Source organism: Schistocerca serialis, chromosome 1 (assembly GCF_023864345.2).
Source record: "Schistocerca serialis cubense isolate TAMUIC-IGC-003099 chromosome 1, iqSchSeri2.2, whole genome shotgun sequence".
In the NCBI taxonomy this organism is placed as follows: Eukaryota; Metazoa; Arthropoda; class Insecta; order Orthoptera; family Acrididae; genus Schistocerca; species Schistocerca serialis.
In genome coordinates, this window is record NC_064638.1 from 603606035 (window position 1) to 603620604 (window position 14570).

Below are 14570 nucleotides of genomic sequence, written 5' to 3' on the forward strand. Positions count from 1 at the left end.
TCTGCTCCATAGTAAATTCATTGTTTAACCTCTTTTGTGTTGCGTCGGTTAACAATGACTTCAGTTCCCTGCTTGAGTTGAGAGTGAAACGTCTCTCACAATTCTCTTCCCCGGTCACGCCTCCTCTTCACGTTGTTATGAATCAGCAAATCTCCACCAAAGAAGTGAGAGCTAGATGAAAAAAAGTAAACCAAAAAGATGTTCAAAGAGAAAGACCGCCAGTTCCATAAGTAACACTTTTTTATATACAGTGCTGCGATAAGAACTCAGCAGAGGCAAGTGCTCGCAGCCTGACTCCAAGTTGCCTGGTTGAGTGGCAGACTTATTGCATGCGAAGCTGAAGCATAGTACCTTTCTATTTCTTTAGCAAAAATATCTGCTTGCTTAAACTACACCATTAAGTGCCTCAATTATCAGACTGTTTTTCAAATAACTCTTAAAATCTGTTCTCTGGAAAAAGGACTGTCCCTTAATTTTGAGAACACATTATATACAGTTCCGTTCGTGGAAGAGAGCCATGCCAACAACTGACGGAGCGCTTGAACAGCAGCCAGTAAACCAGGAAGCATGTTTCAAATCTCTGGGTGCACATATTGATGAAAACTTGAGCTCGAAGAAGCATATTACTGAGGGTGCTCAAATATTTAAGTTCAGCTACTTTTATATTCAACATAATTGTTAGTTTTGGAAATAAACGAATGAGCCTCTTGACATATTTTGTATATTAGTATTCAGAATGGCTTATGGAATAATTTCCTGCGGTGGCACACCACTTAGAAGACACTGATTGCTCAAAAGCGAGCAGTAATAATACTGCTCGTGTGTGGTGTTCACAAAGTCATATTTTTGTTTTTTGAGTGCAGTTGCATGAAGAGGACTGAAAGAATTACTTCATTAACAAAAGAAAAAAATTTAAGTAAATCTTTCAAACTGACTCATTCGATGTCACTTTCATAAACAATCATTCGGTAGATCTATGGAAAATGCAACTAATTCAAAAGAAATACTTACGCGCTGCCTGAAGATAAGCTTATAAACATTCCTGGCGAACATCGAGGACGCTGACAGCACGCTGGAGTCAGCCGAAGACATGACAGCCGCAGAGACAGCGCCAAGCCCGAAGAAGGACACGTAGTCGGGGGTGAGGTACTGCAGCACCATCGGCAGGATCATCGACGTCTCGTCCTCCGTCAGCGGCCAGGGCCCGTGGTACGCCGTCTCGTTCCACGCTGCAACGTACCAGAGAGTGGGCCGACTGCTGATGTGGCTGGTTTGCATGAGGAGCTTAAAACTAGGGTCGAGCACGGGGCGGCTTCAGACGGCCCAACCTGTGTATCGTCCAGGCCAGCCCGTCTCACGTAGTACAGCCAACTGTGCATAGACCCCGGGCGTTACACACACACACACACACACACACACACACACACACACACACACACATTCAAAAATTGTTTGGCACCACCCGTTTGTTTCGAATTTCATGGCACAGGCACGAATATTTATTTCCACTGCTTCCAGATCACTAATTCGAAGTAACAAACATTTATGGGACGACAACTTCGTCTGTTTCCCAAGGGGAATACTTCCCAGCATTCCTAGGTCAAGTGAATATACGGTGAAACTTCCTATTGCTCAAATGCAGCCTTGAATCCGCCGTGGCATAATATCTACGAGAAAATCAAGGCATCCCTGGTCCAAATTGTTCCGTTCTGCAATGTCGATTCTGGATAAGTCGCCCTGAGAACATGGTCGCCGTCCACGTTCAAAACCAGTTCATTTCTGTCGACCCCGGCAGAATCTCGTCCCTGTACCATAAACTAGTGAGACTTCGTTCAACAACCACGATATATGGACGGTGGCCCATGTAATGCCACCCTAGAAACCCGCTCCATCACCTTGTTGCAGACATGGGGCATAGGGTCGGAGGCGTTCGATATTATCGGGTTGTCACCAAACACGTTGTTTGCGATTATCAGGGTACAAAAAAATCAGTTTCGTCGGTAAACAACTTCCAGTGCCTATCCAGGAGCCTCTGTTTTGGATGGTTGTTTGGCCTTCTGTAAGAAAGTCCATTAGGCTGTGGTGTGTGACTTACAGCTCACCATCATGAAATCTTCTCCTAACTGTCCGATGTGATACATAACGTCCTGCAGCCACTTCGAACACTGAATTCAGTTCTGGTCCATTCAGCCCACTTTTTTCACTAAAAATTTTTAGATATCAATCGTTTTGTGCACCTGTCGATCGTTTTCGGTCTGTCCGATGTGAGTCCTCAACGTTACATTTCAGTTGGAACCGATTACACGTCGCGCCACATCACTGTGACACCGCTATAGAAATCGAGCGAATTTCCTGCTTGACAAGCCTTCGGCGCGTAGCGTGGTGATGCAGACCCGATTACTATTCGCGATTGTCATTCGTGACATGATGAAATTTCACTCTACTGTTCCAAAGACGTCTCTAATGCTTCCCTACAGGCTCTTTACTTTCAACTGAAATCACTCAATCTATTCAAGTTCGGCGCTCTACGCGTAACTATGTACGTTTATAAACAACGTCAGGGGTGATTTGCCGATCGGTACATGAACAATAACATTAGTAACACAAGAGCTTAACATGTAGGGTGATGCATAACTTCTGTTGACGTGTGTAGATAGGCTGCCATCCTGTCGTCTCGCCAGCTTTTTTGCGCTGTGCTGCTGTCTGATCATAGATCCACCGCTCCAGCTTGCTGTCTGTGCTGCGGCGCTCCTTCCGACTATCTGAAAAATCCTGAAACTTAAGGGCAGTAAATCTGAGGTCTTGTACTCCTTGATGCCTAATATGCTTCGGTGCATTCGTGCATTGCGACTGTAATTGAATCCTCCCTACTAGAAAGCAATGTCCTTAATTTCGTCAATAATCGCCTGATTTTTATTATAGCTACATCTACTCCATATCTGTAATCCGCAAGCCACCCTACGGTGTGTGACAGTAGCTACATTCCCCTTTTCCTGTTGCATTCGTAAATCCTTCAGGTGAAGAACGACTGCTGGAAAGCCTCCGTGTAGACTGCAAACTATCTAATTTTACCTTAGTGACATTTTCACGAGATATATGCAGGACGAAGCAAGGTATTAGTTGAGTCTTTTAGAGACATACGCTGTCTGTACTTTAACAGTAAACCAGACAGTGATACAAAACATCAGTCCTGTAGCGTCCGCCATTGGAGTTGACTGAGAAACTGTGTGGCTCTTTCGAACTCTTTTTATGAATCTGTAACGAAACGCTCTGCTCTTCTTTGTTTCCTTTATCAATCATACCCGGTACAGTTCCCGGAATGACGAACAATATTCAAATATTAGTCGAACAAGGGTTTTATAAGCTGCCTTCTTTGTAGATGGGCTGCATTTCCTGCGTTTTCCGATGAAACTCAGTGTGAAGTGTATCTTACCTGCTATTACTTCTATGCGGTAATTTTTCTTTTAATCGCTCCTTACGCATATTACATGTTTTATGGGAATGTAATCATAGAATACTGAGTCTTTCTTCCTGTTTGTACGCAATACGAAACATTTGCTTATGTTGACGGTCAGTTGCCTATTCCTACACGATGTTTTGATCCTCTGCAGCCGACCGGTGTGGCCGTGTGGTTCTAGGCGCTTCAGTCTGGAACCGCGTGACCGCTACGGTCGCAGGTTCGAATCCTGCCTCGGGCATGGATGTGTGTGATGTCCTTAGGTTAGTTAGGTTTAAGTAGTTCTAAGTTCTAGGGGATTGATGACCACAGATGTTAAGTCCCATAGTGCTCTGAGCCATTTGAACCATTTGATCCTCTGCTTGTTTTCCTGAATTTCGCTTTAACTTTCGAGCATTTAGATTTCTCTAAATGTTCAAATTTGTGTGAATTCCCAAGGGACCAAACTGCTGAGGTCATCGGTTTCTAGACTTATACATTACTTACACTAACTTACTTTATGCTAAGAACAACACACACACACCCATGCCCGAGGGAGGACTCGAAACTCCGGCGGAAGTAGACTTCTCTGTATACAACATTAGCATCAGCGAAAGGTCTCATAGGGCTTCATTCAATAGGTCGTTTATATGTATTGTGAAAGGTAATGACCCTACAGCATTCCACTGTGGCAGCTCAATATTCCTTTCTCACGACTGAAGACCTCTCTCTATTGAGAATGACACACTGTGTTGCATCTGAGCAGAATCTCTTCAGTTCACTTAGTTCGTCTGGTATTTCGTACTGTCGTATTTTGTTCACAAGCATCTATACGTAACTGTGTCGAAAGGCTTCCAAAATGGCGAGGTACGAGGCATTCACCTAGCGCCGATTTTTACTGTTTTTGATTCTCGCGGACGGACAGAGCAAGATGGGTTTCAAAGGTGATGTTTTCGGAATCCGTCTTGATGCCTATTGTGCAGTTTTTCTACGTCTTTCTGATGTTCGTGTGATAATTGAAAGCAAGAACTACAGGGCGAGCTTCCTCAGTAAAACATACACTCCTGGAAATTGAAATAAGAACACCGTGAATTCATTGTCCCAGGAAGGGGAAACTTTATTGACACATTCCTGGGGTCAGATACATCACATGATCACACTGACAGAACCACAGGCACATAGACACTGGTAACAGAGCATGCACAATGTCGGCACTAGTACAGTGTATATCCACCTTTCGCAGCAATGCAGGCTGCTATTCTCCCATGGAGACGATCGTAGAAATGCTGGATGTAGTCCTGTGGAACGGCTTGCCATGCCATTTCCACCTGGCGCCTCAGTTGGACCAGCGTTCGTGCTGGACGTGCAGACCGCGTGAGACGACGCTTCATCCAGTCCCAAACATGCTCAATGGGGGACAGATCCGGAGATCTTGCTGGCCAGGGTAGTTGACTTACACCTTCTAGAGCACGTTGGGTGGCACGGGATACATGCGGACGTGCATTGTCCTGTTGGAACAGCAAGTTCCCTTGCCGGTCTAGGAATGGTGGAACGATGGGTTCGATGACGGTTTGGATGTACCGTGCACTATTCAGTGTCCCCTCGACGATCACCAGTGGTGTACGGCCAGTGTAGGAGATCGCTCCCCACACCATGATGCCGGGTCTTGGCCCTGTGTGCCTCGGTCGTATGCAGTCCTGATTGTGGCGCTCACCTGCACGGCGCCAAACACGCATACGACCATCATTGGCACCAAGGCAGAAGCGACTCTCATCGCTGAAGACGACACGTCTCCATTCGTCCCTCCATTCACGCCTGTCGCGACACCACTGGAGGCGGGCTGCACGATGTTGGGGCGTGAGCGGAAGACGGCCTAACGGTGTGCGGGACCGTAGCCCAGCTTCATGGAGACGGTTGCGAATGGTCCTCGCCGATACCCCAGGAGCAACAGTGTCCCTAATTTGCTGGGAAGTGGCGGTGCGGTCCCCTACGGCACTGCGTAGGATCCTACGGTCTTGGCGTGCATCCGTGCGTCGCTGCGGTCCGGTCCCAGGTCGACGGGCACGTGCACCTTCCGCCGACCACTGGCGACAACATCGATGTACTGTGGAGACCTCACGCCCCACGTGTTGAGCAATTCGGCGGTACGTCCACCCGGCCTCCCGCATGCCCACTATACGCCCTCGCTCAAAGTCCGTCAACTGCACATACGGTTCACGTCCACGCTGTCGCGGCATGCTACCAGTGTTAAAGACTGCGATGGAACTCCGTATGCCACGGCAAACTGGCTGACACTGACGGCGGCGGTGCACAAATGCTGCGCAGCTAGCGCCATTCGACGGCCAACACCGCGGTTCCTGGTGTGTCCGCTGTGCCGTGCGTGTGATCATTGTTTGTACAGCCCTCTCGCAGTGTCCGGAGCAAGTATGGTGGGTCTGACACACCGGTGTCAATGTGTTCTTTTTTCCATTTCCAGGAGTGTATTTCGAGAAAGGCGTCTCGTATTTCGGCCTTCTCTGTGTCGTCCTCCGTTTCGATGCCATTATGGCGTCAAAGTGCCTGAACTAATAGCCTCAATTCGCTTACGATTTAACATAACAACAAAACTTCTTAGATCGTTCAGGAAATTAAGAAGTTATCAAAGACATACTGCAACTGCTACTGCTGTTACATGCTCTCTTATGATCATGAAAATATCTATGAGGATACTGTAATTGGTTTTAGTTTGTTTTCAAAACGGTATAAGCTGGCGCTATAGTGAAACATGGCAGCACAAACATTCATTAAAACTGCTTCCCATCTGTACCTACGTATTGAAATGCGTCAGTCAAATGGTGCATTGGCACTTTTCAAGCATCATTGCATTGATTCAGTTTATTGTAATCCGTATCGTGTGTCTAACAACTCATGAATACCTGATGCTGATAATTATGAGTGATATCGGTGACTGCAAAAATAAAGGAGCTAACACATGTTTTAATTTCTCTCTATCTTTGTAGTTAATCGCACGTCCCATGTTTGTTGTGTTTTACGGATCTTGGATGGACCACAAGCAGAAGGGGGCAGGAGCCTCTGGCGGCCAGATCTAAAGAGATCTAACAGACGATCTAAAGACGAGGCTGCTTGGAGCTGGGGTCAGCGACCCGGGCACTGACCGCCACGCAGCAGTTTACGGGGTCCCCTACTGCAGGGCTTCATTTCGGTCAGAACGCACCGGAATGGCGTTCCGGCACCCCCCGCTCCCCAAGGACTTCTTCTTTTTCTTTAACTCACTGTAACAAGTCGAAACAGGAGATTTAAAGTAGCATAAGCGTATCACATCGCAATGCAATTTGCCGCTGCGCCGGCACCAGTGGACTGACAATGGGTGAGCAGCGTGAGGCGATTTGCAGAGGCGTGGGGCGAGGTACTTGTGTCAATTAGAAAAGAATAACGCTAGAAGTGTTTCAACATGAGCATCTGTATAATGTTCTTTCACAAAAATGTTGTTTCTTATTTGTCGTAATTTATGCCGCAACAGCTGATCAACTGGGCGCGCGGCACACGGAATTAAAGTTTCGTGAAGTCGTGTTACTGGGATTTTCGATTTCAAAGGTGGTGCTTATTTGTAATAATGAATATGAAATTAAATCAGTCCAGTTGCATTACAACTGAATCAGTAGAAGACAAATGATACTGACAGCATTTGCTTCACATCTGACTCCTCGTCTGCTGTCACATCGTGCTTTGTTTTTACTAACTCTTCGGGAAGTCGGAATTGTAAGTGACTCCAGCGGGCTAGGAATATCTCTATCGTCGTTCATCATTAAAAAGCTTTATTAATTAATACTGGACACACGGTCATCGATCAGCTACAATGAAACTGTTCGTACAATGCGGCTGGCAACAGTTGGAAATATGCTCATAGTCACGAACATTACCAGTTTCTGCCGATTTGCATCGAGCAGGACTAGAAAGTAAAGTGACTTTGCTACAGGGACAGAAGGTAGCCCCTGTTGCTATATTAAATCTTACGTTTTTTGTTATGATTATAATGAATTATGTTTAAAAACCTTATTTCGGTACATTATTTTGTAAAAAACTTAGAAATTAAGCACTGTGTCGCCAGAAAGGCGAGTGCGGTCAGTCGTTGGGCGACGAAAAAGGACGTCCAAGGACTGGGAATTTGGAACTTGGTTTTCTCAGAATTTTATAAGTGAAAAGCAGCTGATTGAATACCTTGTAAAATATTTTCTAAGTGAGGCATTGGATTGCTGTTTTAAAAAATATCGTTAGCCTGTTGCTGGCGAAGCCCTGTCATTGGTGAGGTATCTTTTGTGTGGGTTTTGTGCAGAGAGCAGAGGAAATACAATTTCTGGGACACTCTGGATATATGTGCGGAAGAGGACACACGGGTTTCCGTTACGTGCAGAAGCAGATACTCTGGATCAGGACGCGGAGAGAGAGACTCTGACTTTGGAGACGCGGTAAAAGACAGACTTGAATTTTTGAGGGTCAGTCCATCACACAGTGGTTGATGAATGGTGGCTGTCAGCACGCTCAGCCTTATGTAGAACTCAGTTCTCCAACTCTCCCACCACGGTGAGAATATCTGGCAGCACAGGCTATCCGGGAAGGAGAGCAAGCTTCTCATCCATGACCGAGCAGGGTTTATCATTTGGATGTGGATTCTGTAAGTCTTTCTGGCGTGATCAGGGCAATCACTGCACACTCATCTGCTGTTCTGATTCTTCGAGAATGACCTGTTGAGAAAATGATCAGTACCATCTCTCTTGCTCCTTGCAGGCATTGCCAAACCAACCAAACTCTGTTTTACGTTGATTCCAGTGCTTGTAATTGGTAGTTACTTTTATTAATCAAGTTTATGAGTAATTATTACTTTGTCCTTTACGTATGTGATCGCAAGGAGTATTTGTAATAAATTGGGATCAAACTGGGCGAAAGCTTTTTTATTCAGTAGTTAGGTGACCCCCTCGTAATTAGCAAACCTATAACGCGTTTTGTAAGAACCGCCCGTGTGAGGGTGATTCTATTCATATAGTTCAATCTTTTGCAAGTCAGTTTTATTTCCCTATCTCAGTTCACGGAGCGTGTGATCTGTCTCTTGGTCGGTCCTACCAGTTCAGATGATTATAACAGCCAGAAGGCTTGTTAGTTCGGTTGTCGTCTTACAGTTATAATAATGAAGGAAAGAGCTGAAACCAGCAACTTACATGTGTTTACTTATATCCCTGTTCAGATGTGACTCGTAGACGTACGTTCAAGCAGCAGGCCATGTAAAAACTTCTTGTCATGAGCCTGGTGCACAGACATCCAAAACATGGTGCACTCACCATCATGTTCCAGTTTCAGCTGGTTCCTAAATTTCTCCAAACGAATACGTGAAGTGTGGAAGGTAGGAGACGTGGTACTGGCGGTAGTAAAGCTGTGGGGATGGGGCGTGAGTCGTGATTGGATAGCTCAAATGGTGGAGCACTTGCCTGCGAAAGGCAAAGGTCCCGATTTCGAGTCTCGGTGCGGTACACAGTTTTAATCTACCAGCAAGTTTCAATGTTCACATCAAACAAATTCCTACTTACGGAAAGTTATTCCAGGTGTAGCAAGTGGTGTGTGCTGCTGCCTTATGAACATGCAGATGACTGACAAATATAGTGAAGCACCCAGAAGGGAGGAAGAAACGAAACTAAACTTCATGGGTTGTGAGGGCATGTAAGTCATTTCAAAGACAACGAAATCGAGTCACATTTACAAAGAACTCGTACGTATGAGCCCTCTCATCTGTATGACGTTGCACACCCTCTTTTCTTTGATTGATGCTTTAGTTCGGTTGGAAAGAGTCTCGAAATGCCATTGTATCCGCTCCTGACGCAACCTCGCCTACAATATTTGTAACTAGTCCTTGATATCTTGGATTTTGGCACTGGCACGAAGATGAAGTTCGAGCTGGTCTCACACATATTCTGTCAGGGACAGTTGAGCAGGTGTGCTACTTGGTGGAACTGATCTGGGGTACTTTCTGGGCACGAGAGCATATTTGCTACATATGGAAGAGCATTTCTTTGAGAAAATGGCGTCATACGATGTTAGCTGAGAGATAAGACAAGAGGGTGAATGATGTCTGTGCCGTAAGAGTTCCCTCAATCACTAGGAATCGCTTCCTGAAGTCATACTATATGGCTACATGCGACTTGATGCGAGGAGTAACACCGCTGTGCTTCTCCAACACAATGGACGTATGAGACCACCTACCAAAGTCGCCGCAGTACTCACCAGTGGTGGCCGTCGAGGGTAGTGCAGATGCACGAGATATCGCTGAACACAGTGTGACACCACTCGTCAGCAGTCCATGCTTCCCGCTCACGCAGTCACTCCAAATGCCGCCGTTTGTGGTGTGGTGTTAACGGTGGAGGCCTTCACATGGGGCGGTTATTCTAAAGTCGGTCTGCTGCTACTCTCCGAGTGCAGGATGACAGAGAATGTTACCTGCAATTCATTAGTTCTTCTCGGATGGCAGACGCAGATGAGGAGTTACGATGTGCTTGGTGCTCAATACCTTTACTGTGGTGATCACACGTCGTTGACCGGAACCTTGACGACGAGTATACTTTCCCTCATGTTCCCTTGCTGTCCAACATCTGGCCACTGTCATATCCGAAAGACACACAAATCTGAATATAGCAAAATTCTAGCAAAATCTGTTAGGTACTGACAACGTTGTCTCACACGTACGTGGTATATTCGTGCCCTCCACAATGATCACCCGATATCTATCGCTGTTGACGCCTCTTACATCCCCTACGAGGCCTGCCAACAACACTAAACGCGAACGATATTAATGCACTCTGGTAGCCGTTCTACTCGTCACAGAAAATTACATTTCTGGTCATTTACATACCCGCCAACGGTGTGTACATGCACGAAGTTACACTGACATCCGACCACGATTTCTGGGTGCTTTTTCTCAGGCAATGTAGTTTAGATTCGGTAGTTAAGATTTTGTGTAGTGACGAAAGCACTTTGAGAAACAAATATGAGGCATACCGAAGTTGTGGGTGCATCAGAACTGCACTAACCCGTTGACGTCTATGGCGTATATGAAACGTGAGTATCAAAACGAGATACGTAAAAGAAAAAGCTATTAATAACGTAAAGCTTGCGTAAGGGGTGAACCAGAGCCCAACCGACAAAGGTTTAGAGGTTATACACGGGGCATTCAGTAGGCAGTGTAACAATTTTTTTTTTCTGGGCCAGATGTGGTTGAGAAACTATGGAGTTTGGTATGGGGCATAGTGTAATATTTTCGCTTCAGCCCTTTGGTTTCAGGAAGTTATGACTGGTGGCGGCGCTGTACGTAACCTTCAAAATGGTGTCTGTAAGAGATCATTGAGTTTCTTTTGGAGGAAAATCAGAGCATCGCACATGTTCATAGGCGCTTGCAGAATGGTTACGCAGACCTAAAAGTGAACAAAAGCACGATGAGTGGTTGGGCGAGGCGCCTGTCGTCACTGGAACGAAGTTGCGCAAACCCGCCCGAGCTCCCCTGTGCTGGCAGGTCTCACGCAACTGTGACACCTGCAATGTTGGAACATGTGGACACGAAATGATCGACGGATCACAATCAGATACCTCGCTGCACAATTGAACGTCTCTGTTGGTAGTGCTGACACGCTCGTCCACCTGTTGGGGCTCTCAGAGGTGTGTGCCCGCTGGATTCCTCGCTGCCTAACATAATATCATAAAGGGTAACGAGTTTGGCCCAATGAGGGATGCACTGCGTGGGAAGCAGTTCGTGGATGATGGGGAGATTATTTATGCAGCCATACGTGGTCCCGATGTCCACCAGCAGCGTGGTACCATGAGGCCATAGAGGCCATCGCAGTAAGCCGGCGTGAGGCTGTCGCGTTGAACGAAGATAATGTTGACAAGTACAGTTTTCTAGGTAAAACATTGGGGAATAATATGACGTACTGGAATGCAAAGGTATTTTCTCAGTATTTTGTTTTAAGTCTCCAATGTCTCGTTACAGAGTAATTGCATTTGGTTCTCTTTCTTACTCTTATCCATATTAATATTGGTACTGTAGTGTCGACAGAATCCGCTGAGTGCCTTGTTTACAAATAAAATTGTTCCGTTCAGAATCAGTAATTCCCACTTTATTCTTCGTTCTCAAGCTTGCTTTTTACACTCCTTGGTTCTGTCTCGGGTTTCTTTGTCTAGCAGTGCTAAATGTACGATAACAGTGATACACAGCACTATGAATACGCTTACTGATGAATAGTTGACCAAAATACACATCCTGCTTGGGGTCAGTGAACGCAATAGAAGAGCAGCAAAGCGACGCTATGCTGAATTGTTCCTGCAGCTACGACAATCGCATCACACCACTGATGCATCTGAGAGGTGTGGCATTATTCTGTGTTTTGGACAGTAGTTTTTTATGAGTGCTTATTACGTGGTGTTGTACAAAAACGTTGCGTCGTTTCTTAATGTTACACCTAGATATTTCATCGAAGTGACTCAGTCAGGAAGCGTATCATTAAACTGTCTAATAACATTGCATGATGTTTTCCTTTTGTCCAAATGCATTAACTTATATCAATTACAAAAATAGCTCTGAGCACTATGGGACTCAACTTCTGAGGTCATTAGTCCCCTAGAACTTAGAACTAGTTAAACGTAACTAACCTAAGGACATCACACACGTCCATGCCCGAGGCAGGATTCGAACCTGCGACCGTAGCGGTCTCGCGGTTCCAGACTGCAGCGCCTAGAACCGCACGGCCATATCAATTACATTTAAAGCAAGCTGCCGTACATCACATAAATTAGGAATCCCGTCCAGCTCAAGCTTAATCACATCCCTGTGATGACAAGAGTTTCATGTAGGCAATGGCTTAAAAAGGTCTCCGTTTTTGTTGTTGTTGTTGTTCCCTTCAGTCCAAAGAGTGATTTGATGTAGCTCTCCATGCTACTCTATCCTGTGGAAGCTTCTTCAGCTCCCAGTACCTACTGCAAGCTACATCTTTCTGAATCTGCTAAGTGTATTCATCTGTTGATCTCCCTCTACGATTTTTACCCTCCACGCTGCCCTCCAATACTAAATTGGTGATCGCTTGATGCCTCAGAATATGTCATACCAACCGATCCTTTCTTCTAGTCAAGTTGTGCAACAAATTTCTCTTCTCCCCAGTTCTATTCAGTACCTCCTCATTAGTTATGTGATCCACCCATCTAATCAAATGTTCAGATGTGTGTGAAATCTTAACTGCTAAGATCATCAGTCCCTAACCTTACACACTACTCAACCTAAATTATCCTAAGGACAAACACACACACACACACACACACACACACACACACACACACACACACACACACACACACGCACGCATGCCCGAGGGAGACTCGAACCTCCGCCGGGACCAACCGCACAGTCCATGACTGCAGCGCCTCAGACCGCTCGGCTAACCCATCTAATCGTCAGCATTCTTCTGTAGCACCAAATTTCATCTTGTCTAAACTATTTATCGTCCACGTTTCACATCCATACGTGGCTACACTGCATACAAGTACTTTTACACTTAATTCTATACTCGATGTTAACAAATTTCTCTTCTTCAGAAACGCTTTCCTTGCCATTGCCAGTCTACATTTTACATCCTCTCTACTTCGATCGTTATCAGCTATTTTGCTCCCCAAATAGCAAAACTCATCTACTACTTTATGTATCTCATTTCCTTATCTAATACCCTCAGCATCACCCGATTTAATTTTGCTTTTTTTGATGTTCTTATATCCTCCCTTCAAGACACTGTTCATTCTGTTCAATTGCTCTTCCATGTCCTTTGCTGTCTCTGACAGAATAAGAATGTCATCGGCAAACGTCAAAGTTTTTATTTCTTCTCCATGGATTTTAATTTCTACACCGAATTTTCTTTTGTTTCCTTTACTGCTTGCGCAATACACTGATTCAATAGCAACGGAGATAGCTTACAATCCTGTATCACTCCCTTCCCTACCACTGCTTCTCTTTCGTGCCCCTCGACTCTAACTTCAAAAATTCAGTGTTAAGTAGCACGTACTGTGATTAGAGCCCCCAAGCACTGTGTTATGGTATTGGAGAGAGTCAATATATTTTCCTGAGGAATCTTCCTTCTTGCCGTATGTATGTGAGTCCAGAAAGCATCCACAAGGTTGTTCTACGACCGTGATCCGTTGTATGGGAACATTCCTCTCACCCTGATCTACATCTAAATCTATATACATACTCCGTAATCCACCATACTGTGCGTGGCGGAGTGTACCTCGTACCACAACTAGCATCTTCTCTCCCTGTTCCACTCCCAAACAGAACGAGGGAAAAATGACTGCCTATATGCCTCTGTGCCAGCCCTAATCTCTCTTATCTTATCTTTGTGGTCTTTCCCCAAAATATAAGTTGGCGGCAGTAAAATTGTACTGCAGTCAGCCTCAAATACTGGTTCTCTAAATTTTCTCAGTAGCGATTCACGAAAAGATCGCCTCCTGTCCTCCAGAGACTCCCACCAGAGTTCCTGAAGCATTTCCGTAACACTCGCGTGATGATCAAACCTACCAGTAAGAAATCTAGCAGCCCGCCTCTGAATTGCTTCTATGTCCTCCCTCAATCCGACCTGATAGGGATCCCAAACGCTCGAGCAGTACTCAAGAATAGGTCGTATTGGTGTTTTATAAGCGGTCTCCTTTACAGATGAACCACATCTTCCCAAATTTCTACCAATGAACCGAAGACGACTATCCGCCTTCCTCACAACTGCCATTACATGCTCGTCCCACTTCATATCGCTCTGCAATGTTACGCCCAAATATTTAATCGACGTGACTGTGTCAAGCGCTATACTACTAATGGATTCTTTTTCCTATTCATCTGCATTAATTTACATTTATCTATATTTAGAGTTAGCTGCCATTATTTACACCAATCACAAATCCTGTCCAAGTCATCTTGTATCCTCCTACAGTCACTCAACGACGACAGCTACCAGTACACTTCAGCATCATCAGCAAACAGCCGCACATCGCTATCCACCCTATCCAAAAGACTATTTATGTAGATAGAAAACAACAGCGGACCTACCACACTTCCCTGTGGTAC

At 45.3% G+C, this 14570-nt stretch overlaps 1 protein-coding gene across 1 annotated transcript in view; it reads right to left on the reverse strand.

Annotated features, from left to right (window-relative positions):
- The window catches only part of LOC126477208 (high-affinity choline transporter 1), a 361021-nt gene that overhangs the window by 41738 nt on the left and 304713 nt on the right, over nucleotides 1-14570 (reverse strand). Inside the window, exon 9 of the mRNA XM_050103600.1 lies at nucleotides 1012-1229. Within this exon, the coding sequence (XP_049959557.1) occupies nucleotides 1012-1229 (218 nt within the window). The remainder of the gene's footprint in view (nucleotides 1-1011; nucleotides 1230-14570) is intronic.